Genomic DNA, 16,784 nt, shown 5'->3' with positions numbered 1-16,784 from the left:
GCCCAGAGCTCCAGCTCAGAGCAGAGGCCTGGCCCAGAGCTCCAGCTCAGGGGAGAGGCCCAGCTCAGAGCAGAGGCCCGGCCCAGAGCTCCAGCTCAGGGGAGAGGCCCGGCCCAGAGCTCCAGCTCAGAGGAGAGGCCCGGCTCAGAGCAGAGGCCCGGCCCAGAGCTCCAGCTCAGGGTAGAGTCCCAGCTCAGAGCAGAGGCCCGGCCCAGAGCTCCAGCTCAGAGCAGAGGCCCGGCCCAGAGCTCCAGCTCAGGGGAGAGGCCCAGCTCAGAGCAGAGGCCCGGCCTAGAGCTCCAGCTCAGGGGAGAGACCCGGTCCAGAGCTCCAGCTCAGGGGAGAGGAACAGCCCAGAGCTCCAGCTCAGGGGAGTGGCCCGGCTCAGAGCAGAGGCCCGGCCCAGAGCTCCAGCTCAGGGGAAAGGCCCGGCCCAGAGCTCCAGCTCAGGGGAAAGGCCCGGCCCAGAGCTGAAGCTCAGGGGAGTGGCCCGGCTCAGAGCATAGGCAAGGCCCAGAGCTCCAGCTCAGGGGAAAGGCCCGGCCCAGAGCTCCAGCTCAGGGGAGAGGCCCGGCTCAGAGCAGAGGCCCGGCCCAGAGCTCCAGCTCAGGGCAGAGGCCCGGCCCAGAGCTCCAGCTCAGGGGAGAGGCCCAGCTCAGGTGAGAGGCCTGGCCCAGAGCTCCAGCTCAGGGAAGAGGCTCGGCCCAGAGCTCCAGCTCAGGGAAGAGGCTCGGCCCAGAGCTGAAGCTCAGGGGAGAGGCCCGGCTCAGAGCTGAAGCTCAGGGGAGAGGACCGGCCCAGAGCTCCAGCTCAGGGGAGGGGCCCGGCTCAGAGCAGAGGCCCGGCCCAGAGCTCCAGCTCAGGGGACAGGCCCGGCTCAGAGCAGAGGCCCGGCCCAGAGCTCCAGCTCAGGGGAAAGGCCCGGCCCAGAGCTCCAGCTCAGGGGAACGGCCCGGCCCAGAGCTCCAGCTCAGGGGAGAGGCCCAGCTCAGAGCAGAGGCCCGGCCCAGAGCTCCAGCTCAGGGGAGAGGCCCGGCCCAGAGCTCCAGCTCAGGGGAGAGGAACGGCCCAGAGCTCCAGCTCAGGGGAGTGGCCCGGCTCAGAGCAGAGGCCCGGCCCAGAGCTCCAGCTCAGGGGAGGGGCCCGGCTCAGAGCAGAGGCCCGGCCCAGAGCTCCAGCTCAGGGGACAGGCCCGGCCCAGAGCTCCAGCTCAGGGGAGAGGCCCGGCCCAGAGCTCCAGCTCAGGGGAGAGGAACGGCCCAGAGCTCCAGCTCAGGGGAGTGGCCCGGCTCAGAGCAGAGGCCCGGCCCAGAGCTCCAGCTCAGGGGAGAGGCCCGGCCCAGAGCTGAAGCTCAAGGGACAGGCCCGGCTCAGAGCAGAGGCCCGGCCCAGAGCTCCAGCTCAGGGCAGAGGCCCGGCCCAGAGCTCCAGCTCAGGGGAGAGGCCCAGCTCAGGTGAGAGGCCTGGCCCAGAGCTCCAGCTCAGGGAAGAGGCTCGGCCCAGAGCTCCAGCTCAGGGGAGAGGCCCGGCCCAGAGCTGAAGCTCAGGGGAGAGGCCCGGCTCAGAGCTGAAGCTCAGGGGAGAGGACCGGCCCAGAGCTCCAGCTCAGGGGAGGGGCCCGGCTCAGAGCAGAGGCCCGGCCCAGAGCTCCAGCTCAGGGGACAGGCCCGGCTCAGAGCAGAGGCCCGGCCCAGAGCTCCAGCTCAGGGGAAAGGCCCGGCCCAGAGCTCCAGCTCAGGGGAACGGCCCGGCCCAGAGCTCCAGCTCAGGGGAGAGGCCCAGCTCAGAGCAGAGGCCCGGCCCAGAGCTCCAGCTCAGGGGAGAGGCCCGGCCCAGAGCTCCAGCTCAGGGGAGAGGAACGGCCCAGAGCTCCAGCTCAGGGGAGTGGCCCGGCTCAGAGCAGAGGCCCGGCCCAGAGCTCCAGCTCAGGGGAAAGGCCCGGCCCAGAGCTCCAGCTCAGGGGAGTGGCCCGGCTCAGAGCAGAGGCCCGGCCCAGAGCTCCAGCTCAGGGGAGAGGCCTCGCTCAGAGCAGAGGCCCGGCCCAGAGCTCCAGCTCAGGGGAGAGGCCTCGCTCAGAGCAGAGGCCCGGCCCAGAGCTCCAGCTCAGGGGAGAGGCCCAGCCCAGCGCTCCAGCTCAGGGGAGAGGCCCGGCTCAGGGGAGAGGCCCGGCCCAGAGCTCCAGCTCAGAGGAGAGGCCCAGCTTAGAGCAGAGGCCCCGCCCAGAGCTCCAGCTCAGGGGAGAGCTCCAGCTCAGAGGAGAGGACCGGCTCAGAGGAGAGGCCCGGCCCAGAGCTCCAGCTCAGGGGAGAGGCCCGGCCCAGAGCTCCAGCTCAGAGGAGAGGCCCAGCTCAGAGCAAAGGCCCAGCCCAGAGCTCCAGCTCAGAGGAGAGGCCCAGCTCAGAGCTCCAGCTCAGAGGAGAGGCCCGGCTCAGAGCTCCAGCTCAGAGGAGAGGCCCGGCTCAGAGCAGAGGCCCGGCCCAGAGCTCCAGCTCAGGGTAGAGGCCCAGCTCAGAGCAGAGGCTCGGCCCAGAGATCCAGCTCAGAGCAGAGGCCCGGCCCAGAGCTCCAGCTCAGGGGAGAGGCCCAGCTCAGGTGAGAGGCCTGGCCCAGAGCTCCAGCTCAGGGCAGAGGCTCGGCCCAGAGCTCCAGCTCAGGGGAGAGGCCCGGCCCAGAGCTGAAGCTCAGGGGAGAGGACCGGCCCAGAGCTCCAGCTCAGGGGAGGGGCCCGGCTCAGAGCAGAGGCCCGGCCAAGAGCTCCAGCTCAGGGGAGAGGACCGGCCCAGAGCTCCAGCTCAGGGGAGGGGCCCGGCTCAGAGCAGAGGCCCGGCCCAGAGCTCCAGCTCAGGGGACAGGCCCGGCTCAGAGCAGAGGCCCGGCCCAGAGCTCCAGCTCAGGGGAAAGGCCCGGCCCAGAGCTCCAGCTCAGGGGAACGGCCCGGCCCAGAGCTCCAGCTCAGGGGAGAGGCCCAGCTCAGAGCAGAGGCCCGGCCCAGAGCTCCAGCTCAGGGGAGAGGAACGGCCCAGAGCTCCAGCTCAGGGGAGTGGCCCGGCTCAGAGCAGAGGCCCGGCCCAGAGCTCCAGCTCAGGGGAAAGGCCCGGCCCAGAGCTCCAGCTCAGGGGAAAGGCCCGGCCCAGAGCTGAAGCTCAGGGGAGTGGCCCGGCTCAGAGCATAGGCCCGGCCCAGAGCTCCAGCTCAGGGGAAAGGCCCGGCCCAGAGCTCCAGCTCAGGGGAAAGGCCCGGCTCAGAGCAGAGGCCCGGCCCAGAGCTCTAGCTCAGAGGAGAGGCCCGGCTCAGAGCTCCAGCTCAGAGGAGAGGCCCGGCTCAGAGCAGAGGCCCAGAGCTCCAGCTCAGGGTAGAGGCCCAGCTCAGAGCTCCAGCTCAGGGGAGAGGCCCGGCCCAGAGCTCCAGCTCAGGGGAGAGGCCAGGCTCAGGGGAGAGGCCCGGCTCAGGGGAGAGGCCCGGATCAGGGGAGAGGCACGGATCAGGGGAGAGGCCCGGCTCAGGGGAGAGGCCCGGCTCAGAGCTCCAGCTCAGAGGAGAGGAGAGGCCCGGCTCAGAGCAGAGGCCCGGCCCAGAGCTGAAGCTCAGGGGAGAGGCCCGGCCCAGAGCTGAAGCTCAGGGGAGAGGCCCGGCCCAGAGCTGAAGCTCAGGGGAGAGGCCCGGCCCAGAGCTGAAGCTCAGGGGAGAGGCCCAGTCCAGAGATCCAGCTCAGGGGAGAGCTCCGGCTCAGAGGAGAGGCCCGGCTCAGAGAGACCAGGCCCAGAGCTCCAGCTCAGAGGAGAGGCCCGGCTCAGAGGAGAGGCCCGGCTCAGAGGAGAGGCCCGGCTCAGAGCTCCAGCTCAGGGGAGAGGCCCGGCCCAGAGCTCCAGCTCAGAGGAGAGGCCCAGCTCAGAGCAGAGGCCCGGCCCAGAGCTCCAGCTCAGGGGAGAGCTCCAGCTCAGAGGAGAGGCCCGGCTCAGGGGAGAGGCCCGGCTCAGGGGAGAGGCCCGGATCAGGGGAGAGGCACGGATCAGGGGAGAGGCCCGGCTCAGGGGAGAGGCCCGGCTCAGAGCTCCAGCTCAGAGGAGAGGAGAGGCCCGGCTCAGAGCAGAGGCCCGGCCCAGAGCTGAAGCTCAGGGGAGAGGCCCGGCCCAGAGCTGAAGCTCAGGGGAGAGGCCCGGCCCAGAGCTGAAGCTCAGGGGAGAGGCCCGGCCCAGAGCTGAAGCTCAGGGGAGAGGCCCAGTCCAGAGATCCAGCTCAGGGGAGAGCTCCGGCTCAGAGGAGAGGCCCGGCTCAGAGGAGAGGCCCGGCCCAGAGCTCCAGCTCAGAGGAGAGGCCCAGCTCAGAGCAGAGGCCCGGCCCAGAGCTCCAGCTCAGAGGAGAAGCCCGGCCCAGAGCTCCAGCTCAGAGGAGAGGCCCGGCTCAGAGCAGAGTCCCGGCCCAGAGCTCCAGCTCAGAGGAGAGGCCCAGCTCAGAGCTCCAGCTCAGAGCAGAGGCCCGGCCCAGAGCTCCAGCTCAGAGCAGAGGCCCGGCCCAGAGCTCCAGCTCAGAGCAGAAGCCCGGCCCAGAGCTCCATTAGCCGCAGATTTTGAATTAGAAAATAAATGTTAGTGCATTGATTTGTTCCTTGAATTAAACTGAACCAGTTCAAAATAAAACATATCATTCCTGTACCGGAGCCCATGTATCTAGAAACGTATCGAATCATCTTGAAAGGGAAAGATGCACATCCCTAGTGTGTGTGTATGTGTGTGTGTGTGTGTGTGTGTGTGTGTGTGAGCGTTCGCGCATCACAAAGCCTGCCTGCGCTCCTCACACTCTCTGACAGAGCAGAGAGGGATGACTAACAGGGTCTCAACCACATCTCATTCTAACAGACACAGACTCTGTCGCTATAGTGTGACTGCACCTCAAACACAGAAACGCACTGCAATTACAGCAAACAGTGATTTGACACGATGATAGTGTATCAGCACACAGCTCGCTCAATCATCTGTCAAATTAAATCAGACAGAGAGAGAACGAGAGCTAGGGATAGCGAGCGAGCAAGCAAAAGATAGCGAGCGAGAGACATTAGCGAGCGAGAGACATTAGCGAGCGAGAGACATTAGCGAGCGAGAGACGTGGCGAAAAAAAGAGCGAGAGAGCGACATTTGGGAAGTACTGGGTCATGCTCAGGTCGGAACTATCTGCACTGAATAAGTAAATCTTACATTTTGTTTCCCATTGCAAAACTTAAAACATTTGCCCTGACGAATCACAACCCTGTATTAGTGAATAATGGAGCTTTATTGACCCTTTACCCATCTGTAGGAGAGAACTAAAAGGAGTACAACTATTTGTAGTGTCTTACCTGTGATACACTGAAACTGACCATCCTCTCGCCGTATAGTGAAGGCCTCACCTGGGTTCACCTGCACCAGGATTACCTGTGGAGAGAAACACACATCAAACACCTGTATAATGACATCACCCAGGTGTTCACTCAGGCACAACACGAAAAGAAAAAAAATACATAAGACCGTAAAGGGTGATGGACTACCTGAATTCGTCCAATGAGAAACACTTGTTTTGTCCATTTTAAAATGTTTTTTCCACAGTATGGTCCCAATGAACTCAACCCTGCTTACAGTCGGGAACAGACAGCCTCTTTTACCTGCCATGTTACATGGTGATTCAAAATATGAGCCACTGAAAGCTTCTTCAAATCAGAGACAAGTTGGGGTTAGGTTGGGGTTAGGGTTAGGTTGGGGTTAGGTTGGGGTTGGGGTTGGGGTTAGGTTGGGGTTGGGGTTGGGGTTAGGGTTAGGTTGGGGTTGGGGTTAGGGTTAGGTTGGGGTTGGGGTTGGGGTTAGGTTGGGGTTGGGTTGGGGTTGGGGTTGGGTTGGGGTTGGGGTTAGGTTGGGGTTAGGTTGGGGTTGGGGTTAGGTTGGGGTTGGGGTTAGGTTGGGGTTGGGGTTAGGTTAGGTTGGGGTTAGGTTGGGGTTGGGGTTAGGTTGGGGTTGGGGTTAGGTTGGGGTTAGGTTGGGGTTGGGGTTAGGTTGGGGTTGGGGTTAGGGTTGGGGTTAGGTTGGGGTTAGGTTGGGGTTGGGGTTAGGTTGGGGTTGGGGTTAGGTTGGGGTTGGGTTGGGGTTAGGGTTGGGGTTAGGTTGGGGTTAGGTTGGGGTTAGGGTTGGGGTTAGGTTGGGGTTAGGTTGGGGTTAGGGTTGGGGTTAGGGTTGGGGTTAGGTTGGGGTTAGGTTGGGGTTAGGGTTGGGGTTAGGGTGGGGTTGGGGTTAGGGTTGGGGTTAGGTTGGGGTTAGGTTGGGGTTAGGGTTAGGTTGGGGTTAGGGTTAGGTTGGGGTTGGGGTTAGGGTTGGGTTGGGGTTAGGTTGGGGTTGGGGTTAGGTTGGGGTTGGGGTTAGGTTGGGGTTGGGGTTAGGGTTGGGTTAAGGTTGGGGTTAGGTTGGGGTTAGGTTGGGGTTGGGGTTAGGTTGGGGTTAGGTTGGGGTTGGGTTGGGGTTAGGTTGGGGTTGGGGTTAGGTTGGGGTTGGGGTTAGGTTGGGGTTGGGGTTAGGTTGGGGTTGGGGTTAGGTTGGGGTTGGGGTTGGGGTTAGGTTGGGGTTGGGGTTGGGGTTGGGGTTAGGTTGGGGTTGGGGTTAGGTTGGGGTTAGGGTTGGGGTTGGGGTTAGGTTGGGGTTAGGTTGGGGTTAGGTTGGGGTTGGGGTTAGGGTTGGGGTTAGGTTGGGGTTGGGGTTGGGTTGGGGTTAGGTTGGGGTTAGGTTGGGGTTGGGGTTAGGTTGGGGTTGGGGTTGGGGTTAGGGTTGGGGTTAGGTTGGGGTTGGGGTTAGGGTTGGGGTTAGGTTGGGGTTGGGGTTAGGTTGGGGTTGGGGTTAGGTTGGGGTTGGGGTTAGGTTGGGGTTAGGGTTGGGGTGGGGGTTAGGTTGGGGTTGGGGTTAGGGTTGGGGTTAGGTTGGGGTTGGGGTTAGGTTGGGGTTGGGGTTAGGGTTGGGGTTGGGGTTAGGTTGGGGTTAGGTTGGGGTTGGGGTTAGGTTGGGGTTGGGGTTAGGTTGGGGTGGGGGTTATTTTGGGGTTAGGTTGGGGTTGGGGTTAGGTTGGGGTTGGGGTTAGGGTTGGGGTTGGGGTTGGGGTGGGGGTTAGGTTGGGGTTAGGGTTAGGTTGGGGTTAGGTTGGGGTTAGGTTGGGGTTGGGGTTAGGTTGTGGTTGGGGTTAGGTTGGGGTTAGGGTTGGGGTGGGGGTTAGGTTGGGGTTAGGGTTGGGGTTAGGTTGGGGTGGGGTCATATGGGGCTGGTTTCCCCAGACATAGATTAGGCTAAACCTAGTCCAGGATGAAATCCCATGGTCAAGAGAGATGTCTTTAGTCAGGGCCTAGGCTGGGAATTTCCAGGGTTCTCACCATAAGATATTATGGGTGCCGATACAATAGGTAGAACTGAGTCCACGCCCCCCGATCTGAGTCCACGCCCCCCGATCTGAGTCCACGCCCGCAGATCTGAGTCCACGCCCGCAGATCTGAGTCCACGCCCGCAGATCTGAGTCCACGCCCCCCGATCTGAGTCCACGCCCCCCGATCTGAGTCCACGCCCGCAGATCTGAGTCCACGCCCGCAGATCTGAGTCCACGCCCGCAGATCTGAGTCCACGCCCCCCGATCTGAGTCCACGCCCCCCGATCTGAGTCCACGCCCCCCGATCTGAGTCCACGCCCCCCGATCTGAGTCCACGCCCCCAGATCTGAGTCCACGCCCCCCGATCTGAGTCCACGCCCCCCGATCTGAGTCCACGCCCCCCGATCTGAGTCCACGCCCGCAGATCTGAGTCCACGCCCGCAGATCTGAGTCCACGCCCGCAGATCTGAGTCCACGCCCGCAGATCTGAGTCCACGCCCGCAGATCTGAGTCCACGCCCGCAGATCTGAGTCCACGCCCGCAGATCTGAGTCCACGACCGCAGATCTGAGTCCACGACCGCAGATATGAGTCCACGCCCGCAGATCTGAGTCCACGCCCGCAGATCTGAGTCCACGCCCGCAGATCTGAGTCCACGCCCGCAGATCTGAGTCCACGCCCGCAGATCTGAGTCCACGCCCGCAGATATGATTCTCTGTTTTGCTTGTTCACAGCGAGTGGTTTCATGGAACTGTCGGAGGTGCTCTAGTATTGTTACATCACCTAATGTTGTAGAATAAAGGTTCCAACATGGTTTTAGGTTTTAGAACGGTCGTCACGTAGAGACGGGCCAGGTCTTCACGTAGAGACGGGCCAGGTTTTAGAACGGTCGTCATGTAGAGACGGGCTAGGTCGTCACGTAGAGACGGGCCAGGTTTTAGAACGGTCGTCATGTAGAGACGGGCCAGGTCTTCATGTAGAGACGGGCCAGGTTTTAGAACGGTCGTCATGTAGAGACGGGCCAGGTCTTCACGTAGAGACGGGCCAGGTTTCAGAGCGGTCGTCACGTAGAGACGGGCCAGGTCTTCACGTAGAGACGGGCCAGGTTTCAGAGCGGTCGTCACGTAGAGACGGGCCAGGTCTTCACGTAGAGACGGGCCAGGTTTCAGAGCGGTCGTCACGTAGAGACGGGCCAGGTCTTCACGTAGAGACGGGCCAGGTTTCAGAGCGGTCGTCACGTAGAGACGGGCCAGGTCTTCACGTAGAGACGGGCCAGGTCTTCACGTAGAGACGGGCCAGGTCTTCACGTAGAGACGGGCCAGGGTTTAGAAAGGTCGTCATGTTGGAACCTTTATTCTACAACTTTAGGTGATGTAACAATACTAGAGCACCTCCGACAGTTCCCTATGAAACAACCCGCTGTGAACAAAACAGAACGGTGAAAGTAACCTCCTGTCATCTCATTAGACAGGAGGATTCCCTTCTTTCTCATAGCATTACACTTATATCCCCCCCCCCCCCCCTCTCCACCCTGACCATTAGAGACCCATAACGGTGAGCCCAGCACGCATGCACACAGGCATGCAGGACACCAGACTGATACAAAGAGAAAGGGGGGGGGGGGGGGGGGGGGGAGTGGGGGAGGTAGATTCAGTTCTGACGTGTGGAACAACGTCACTTTGGGCAGACAGCGCTGAGGACTCAGGAAGAGAGGAGGAGAGGGAGCATTATATGGTTCTGTTCTGGTCACTATGGGGCTCTGGTCAAAATGTAGTGCACTATACAGGGAATGGGATACGGGTTTTTGAGGGTGCGACCTATGACTCAGTCACTCCACTGTCATTTTATAACACACTGGCTGAGCTCATGACACGTCTCCCCTCTCTCTCTGACGTCTCAAATAAACCCCGGGTCTCAATGTCTGTCTGCTTAAAGCAGCTCAGAGTATCAATTCTGGTCTAGGATCACTTTCTCCTAATATACATACTACTGTACATACCATTTTCCTTCCAAATGATATACTGCCTACACACACACACACACACACACACACACACGTATTGTAGATTTATTCAATTGTACTCATTGACATTTAAAAATATATATATTTTGTACTTTTGTTGTGTATTTGCTGTGTATTTGTTGTGTATTTGCTGTGTATTTGTTGTGTATTTGCTGTGTATTTGCTGTGTATTTGTTGTGTATTTGTTGTGTATTTGCTGTGTATTTGCTGTGTATTTGCTGTGTATTTGCTGTGTATTTGCGAGACAATCTACTGTTGGAGCGAGTAACATAAGCATTTGGCCGCACCTGCTGTTAACACCTTGCAAAGCTTTGTTTGCGGTCAATAAACTTTGATTTGATTAGAATTGTAAAAGAACAAGTTGTTGGGTAATAACCGTATCTATCAGACAAATGTGAGATATGAAAAGATTAGGTGAGATATTGATTAAACTAAAGAGGAAGCTACAAGCTAACCCTGCAAGCCTGGTCACTAAGAAAGGCTTGTCTAAAATGGCTCCCTGATATCACCTAGTCCAATCCTTTTCATCAGGGCTTACATGGCACTGTTTATAGTAGTGGTCGACCGATTAATCGGAATGGCCGATTAATTGGGGCCGATTTCAAGTTTTCATAACAATTTTACACCTTAATTTAATCTTTATTTAACTTGGCAAGTCAGTTAAGAACACATTCTTATTTTCAATGACGACCTAGGAACGGCGGGTTAACTGCCTCGTTCAGGGTCATAACAACAGATTTTTACCTTGTCAGCTCGGGGATTCAATCTTGCAACCTTACAGTGAACTCTAACCACCTGCCTCTCGTTGCACTCCACAAGGAGCCTGTTACGCGAATGCAGTAAGCCAAGGTAAGTTGCTAGCTAGCATTAAACTTATCTTATAAAAAACAATCAATCATAATCACTAGTTAAACTAGTAATATCATCAACCATGTGTAGTTATCTAGCGCGTCCTGCGTTGCATATAATCGATGCGGTGCGTATTCGCGAAAAAGGACCGTCCTTGCTTCAATGTGTACCGAACCATAAACACCAATGCCTTTCTTAAAATCAATACACAGAAGTATATATTTTTAAAACCTGCATATTTAGCTAAAAGAAATCCAGGTTAGCAGGCAATATTAACCAGGTGAAATTGTGTCACTTCTCTTGCGTTCATTGCACGCAGAGTCAGGGTATATGCAACAGTTTGGGCCGCCTAATTTGCCAGAATGTTACGTAATTATGACATAACATTGAAGGTTGTCCAATGTAACAGGAATATTTAGACTGATGGATGCCACCCGTTAGATAAAATACGGAACGGTTCCGTATTTCACTGAAATAATAAACGTCTTGTTTTCGAGATGATAGTTTCCGGATTCGACCATATTAATGACCGAAGGCTCGTATTTCTGTGTGTTATTATGTTATAATTAAGTCTATGATTTGATAGAGCAGTCTGAGCGGTGGTAGGCACCAGCAGGCTCGTAAGCATTCATTCAAACAGCACTTTCGTGCGTTTTGCCAGCAGCTCTTCGTTGTGCTTCAAGCATTGCGCTGTTTATGACTTCAAGCCCATCAACTCCTGAGATGAGGCTGGTGTGACCGATGTGAAATGGCTGGCTAGTTAGCGGGGTGCGCGCTAATAGCGTTTCAAACGTCACTTGCTCTGAGCCTTCTAGTAGTTGTTCCCCTTGCTCTGCATGGGTAACGCTGCATCGATGGTGGCTGTTGTCGTTGTGTTCCTGGTTCGAGCCCAGGTAGGGGAGAGGAGAGGTAAGGAAGCTATACTGTTACACTGGCAATACTAAAGTGCCTATAAGAACATCCAATAGTCAAAGGTATATGAAATACAAATGGTATAGAAAGATATAGTCCTATAATTCCTATAATAACTACAACCTAAGACTTCTTACCTGGGAATATTGAAGACTCGTGTTAAAAGGAACCACCAGCTTTCATATGTTCTCATGTTCTGAGCAAGGAAGTGAAACGTTAGCTCTCTTACGTGGCACATATTGCACTTTTACTTTCTTCTCCAACACTTTGTTTTTGCATTATTTAAACCAAATTGAACATGTTTCATTATCTACTTGAGGCTAAATTGATTTTATTGATGTATTATATTAAGTTAAAATAATAATGTAATTGTTATTATTACAAATACATTTTGTAATATTAATCGTTATCGGCTTCTTTTGGTCCTCCAGTAATCGGTATCGGTGTTGAAAAATCATAATCGGCCGACCTCCACTTCATAGTAAACAAGGTTCCAACTTATCAAAGCCACTCCCCCCTCTCCTCCATAAGCCACCCCCCCCTCTCCTCCATAAGCCACTCCCCCCTCTCCTCCATAAGCCACTCCCCCCTCTCCATATATGGCTCTGTTTAAAGCACTGCACTTTACAGTAAATAGGGTTCCAAATTTAGGACACACACAAAAGCTTCTAGAAATACTAAACGCAAAATGTATCAAACTACGCAGGCTTCTGATTTTCAACTTCCCTTGCTTTAATTTCAAAAGATTTACATTTCAGAAAACAAACTACAGGCCTAGTTTCAATCAGAAGTAAACGTTTTCAGAAAAAAAGCATTTTTAATTCCACATGCCAAATCCTCTAGTCTCCAATCTCCCCTCTATAAGCCACTCCCCTCTATAAGCCACTCCCCTCTATAAGCCACTCCCCTCTATAAGCCACTCCCCTCTAAAACCTTCTGATCTTATCGAGTCAACAAGATACACTGTAACGAGTGTAATTAGCCTTTGTAATTAGCCTTACTGTGTAAGTGCTACTCTGTGTAGATGTGTGTGTTGGATCTGTGTGTCTGGTTAGTTAGAGACCCTACCTCGCTCTTGTGGAGATCTCTGCCATCATAGAAGCTGTGAGTCTCCCAGGGCATAGGGCTCTGTCTGAGGAGGATCCTCTCCGTCTCTCCCTGGCTCTGTGCCTGCACTGCATTCAGCATCACCTCCATGTCCACAGACTCACTCCCTTTCATGAACTCAGCTCAGACTGAGATGGACTACCCCTTTCACTGCCTGCCACAGTGTGTCACGCACACGCACACACCCTCTCACGGTGTCACGCACACAGATGTTGTTCACACGCCCACACAGGCAAGCAGCGACAGTGAGAGCATGATAGGAGGGTCTGGGTAGGTGGCTAATTGAATCAAAGTCAAGGCCCTCCCCATTGGTGGAGGGGGACGGGGGGGGGGTCCATGACGTGTGTGCGTGTGTGTTTGTTTGCTTTCTACTTCCCGTGTGAAGCTACCAGCTGGCTTTCTTTCCCACCAACATCCCTCCCTACCACCTCCCTACCCTACCATCCTTTCACCAATGACAGCACAGTCCACACCTCTCATCTCACTAATGACAACACTCAGCGTCCCCTCTCTCTCTCTCTATGTCTCTCTCTCTCCCCTACGGTAGCTCTCTGTCTCTCTCTCTGTGTCGCTCTCTCCTACGGTAGCCCTCTCTGTGTCGCTCTCTCTCCCCTACAGTAGCCCTCCCTGTGTCGCTGTCTCTCCCCTACGGTATCCCTCTCTCCTACGGTATCCCTCTCTCCTACGGTATCCCTCGTGCTCTCTCCCCCCCTACGGTAGCCCTCGCTCTCTCTCCCCCCTACGGTAGCCCTCGCTCTCTCTCTCTCTCTCTCTCTCTCTGTGTTTCTCTCTCTCCCACGGTAGCCTTCTCGGTGTCTTTCCTACGGTAGCTCTCTCGGTCTCTCTCTTCCCCTACGGTAGCCCTCTCTGTGTCGCGCTCTCTCCTACGGTAACCCTCGCGCTCTCTCTCTCTCTCTCTCCTACGGTAGCCCTCGCTCTCTCTCTCTGTGTCACTCTCTCCCACAGTAGCCCTCTCTGTGTCTCTCTCTCGACCTCTGTGTGTCTCTTACTTACTGTTGCCCGCATCTCTCTCATTCAGGCGTCGCTGTTCTCACGATCTCAGAAAGAAAAAGGACGACCGACCCCCGGGCAGCACTCCAGGGTCTCAGAGACCCTCTCCTCTCCCACCTCACCCAGCCTTCATCACCTGCGACACCGCCACATCGGGCCTCAGCGAACCTAGACGCCTGTCCTCGTTTTACTCCCTCCACGGACCCCCCCCCCTCCCCCCTTCACGCCGAGCCCAGGGAGGAGAAGCCCCTGCCAGAGAGAGGACTGGTGCAGCAGCAGGGGGGGCTGTGATGGGGGCAGATGGATAGATGGACCAGGTTTTCTGGCTTGGTTTCTGCTCAGCGCTGGCTGGCTCCCTGGAGGTAATCTCTCTGTATAGCGTAGCTATGGCTGCAGCGTTAGTGCTCACAGGAGGTCTCTATCGTGGCGTGATGCCCATGTTTGTTTGCACAGACAGTACCCTGCTCGGCTCTGCCTCCTCTGTTCCACAACGCCACTGTGGCGCTTTCACTCTCCCCTCCCCCTCACCCTAGCTCCCAGTCCCCCTTTCTCCTGCCTCAGGCTCCAGCACAGCAGCCCGTCTCCACGGTAACCCCTTCAACAAATAAGTCGCGGTGATGTCCGATCACCACAACCGTCACGGAGAGAGTGAAACGCCAGATTATGCCCAGACAGCGCCCGCGCCGCTGTCCTCTGTCCTACAGTAAAGAAGGGGGAAGGGATAGGAGGATGACAACAAGGATAGAGAGGAGATTCTTAGATGGTAGAACGGGATAAAGGCTCCTGAATTGTCTATTGATATCCCTCGCTCTCTACCTCTCTGTGTGTTACAGGGTTTGCTTTCTCCCTCCCTTGCTTGCTTGCTTCCTCCCTCCTTCCCTTCCTCCCTGTCTGTCTGTCAGTGACTGCGCTTGCGTGTCTGCTACTCCATGGTTCTCTTTGTTATGATGTTTCATTTATATCCTTTAAAAATATATATATACAGTAATGTTTTATGAAACCACCCGCGGGCCGGCCGTATGTTTGACAACCCTGCTCTACACACCAATCAGGGGGCTCCTTTGTTCAGCCTGCCTTCACCGCGACAACAATGGCTTTAAAAGGAACTGAGCAGAGCAAACGACCCTGAGCCTGACATGCACAACATTACTCCCCCTCACCTCCCTTGGTTCCCTCTCTCTCCCTCAGTCTCTCTCCATTCCTCCTCCCCCCATTCACAGAGCAAAACACCGTACACCTATTAATAACGTGACTGATGTGTGAGGGGACGAGGAGGTCGCTAGAGGAGACGAGGCAGTGGTGGGAGGTGGGGCTAGAGGAGACGAGGCGGTGGTGGGAGGCGGCTAGAGGAGACGGGGCGGCGGCTAGAGGAGACGGGGAGGTGGTGGGAGGCGGCTAGAGGAGACGAGGCGGTGGTGGGAGGTGGCTAGAGGAGACAAGGCGGTGGTGGGAGATGGCTAGAGGAGACGAGTCGGTGGTGGGAGGAGGCTAGAGGAGACGAGGCGGTGGTGGGAGGCGGCTAGAGGAGACGGGCGGCGGCTAGAGGCGGCGGCTAGAGGAGACGAGGCGGCGGTGGGAGGAGACGAGGCGGTGGTGGGAGGAGACGAGGCGGTGGTGGGAGGAGACGAGGCGGTGGTGGGAGGTGGCTAGAGGAGACGAGGAGGTGGTGGGAGGTCCGCTAGAGGAGACGAGGCGGTGGTGGGAGGTCCGCTAGAGGAGACGAGGCGGTGGTGGGAGGTCCGCTAGAGGAGACGAGGCGGTGGAGGGAGGTCCGCTAGAGGAGACGAGGTGGTGGTGGGAGGTCCGCTAGAGGAGACGAGGTGGTGGTGGGAGGTCCGCTAGAGGAGACGAGGCGGTGGTGACTAGAGGAGACGAGGCGGTGGTGGGAGGTGGCTAGAGGAGACGAGGAGGTGGTGGGAGGAGACGAGGCGGTGGTGGGAGGTGGCTAGAGGAGACGAGGCGGTGGTGACTAGAGGAGACGAGGAGGTGGTGGGAGGAGACGAGGAGGTGGTGGGAGGAGATGAGGCGGTGGTGGGAGGAGACGAGGCGGTGGTGGGAGGTGGCTAGAGGAGACGAGGCGGTGGTGACTAGAGGAGACGAGGCAGTGGTGGGAGGCGGCTAGAGCAGACGAGGCGGTGGTGGGAGGCGGCTAGAGCAGACGAGGCGGTGGTGGGAGGTGGCTAGAGGAGACGAGGCGGTGGTGGGAGGTGGCTAGAGGAGATGAGGCGGTGGTGGGAGGCGGCTAGAGGAGACGAGGCGGTGGTGGGAGGCGGCTAGAGGAGACGAGGCGGTGGTGGGAGGTGGCTAGAGGAGACGAGGCGGTGGTGGGAGGCGGCTAGAGGAGACGAGGCGGCGGTGGGAGGTGGCTAGAGGAGACGAGGCGGCGGTGGGAGATGGCTAGAGAAGACGAGGCGGTGGTGGGAGGAGACAAGGCGGCGGTGGGAGGAGACGAGGCGGCGGGAGGTCCAGACGACACAAACAAAACATCTGAATTAAATAACATTTGGTAGTGTACACCATCTATGCCTCGATGGTGTTTAGCATCTCCATATTATGGTCTTTATCAGAGTAAAGTGCATAGCTTTTTCTTTTTAAACCCCCAGAACCAGAGGGAGAAAAATTAACCATCAGAAGTTCACAGACCATGAAACGCGCCTTCCCCCCCAACAAAACAAATCACTCCAGGCAGCGTTCAGTCAGCTAGCTGCCGCGCCGCTAACGTCCGTCAGCTAGCTCTCAAATCTCTCAGCTTTAACTCTAGGCCTGTAGTTTCAGTGGAAAATAATAGACTCTGTTTCTGTCTGTTTGTCTGTTTGTCTGTCTGGTGGTGGGAGGTGGCTAGAGGAGACGAGGCGGCGGTGGTGGGAGGTGGCTAGAGGAGACGAGGCGGCGGTGGTGGGAGGTGGCTAGAGGAGACGAGGCGGCTGTGGTGGGAGGTGGCTAGAGGAGACGAGGCGGCGGTGGTGGGAGGTGGCTAGAGGAGACGAGGCGGCGGTGGTGGGAGGTGGCTAGAGGAGACGAGGCGGCGGTGGTGGGAGGTGGCTAGAGGAGACGAGGCGGCGGTGGTGGGAGGTGGCTAGAGGAGACGAGGCGGCGGTGGTGGGAGGTGGCTAGAGGAGACGAGGCGGCGGTGGTGGGAGGTGGCTAGAGGAGACGAGGCGGCGGTGGTGGGAGGTGGCTAGAGGAGACGAGGCGGCGGTGGTGGGAGGTGGCTAGAGGAGACGAGGCGGCGGTGGTGGGAGGTGGCTAGAGGAGACGAGGCGGCTGTGGTGGGAGGTGGCTAGAGGATACGAGGCGGCGGTGGTGGGAGGTGGCTAGAGGAGACGAGGCGGCGGTGGGAGGTGGCTAGAGGAGACGAGGCGGCGGTGGGAGGTGGCTAGAGGAGACGAGGCGGCGGTGGGAGGTGGCTAGAGGAGACGAGGCGGCGGTGGGAGGTGGCTAGAGGAGAGGAGGCGGCGGTGGGAGGTGGCTAGAGGAGACGAGGCGGCGGTGGTGGGAGGTGGCTAGAGGAGACGAGG

At 57.7% G+C, this 16,784-nt stretch overlaps 1 protein-coding gene across 1 annotated transcript in view; it reads right to left on the bottom strand.

The window, feature by feature from the left end:
• The window catches only part of LOC139386095 (fibronectin type III domain containing 3A), a 165,062-nt gene that overhangs the window by 114,940 nt on the left and 33,338 nt on the right, over positions 1-16,784 (bottom strand). Inside the window, exon 3 of the mRNA XM_071131517.1 lies at positions 5,333-5,408. Coding sequence (XP_070987618.1) covers positions 5,333-5,408 — 76 coding nt within the window. The remainder of the gene's footprint in view (positions 1-5,332; positions 5,409-16,784) is intronic.

Source organism: Oncorhynchus clarkii, chromosome 27 (assembly GCF_045791955.1).
Source record: "Oncorhynchus clarkii lewisi isolate Uvic-CL-2024 chromosome 27, UVic_Ocla_1.0, whole genome shotgun sequence".
NCBI classification, from domain to species: Eukaryota; Metazoa; Chordata; class Actinopteri; order Salmoniformes; family Salmonidae; genus Oncorhynchus; species Oncorhynchus clarkii.
Note: the sequence above shows the minus strand (reverse complement) of the source record. Positions and strands in the feature narration are given on the sequence as shown.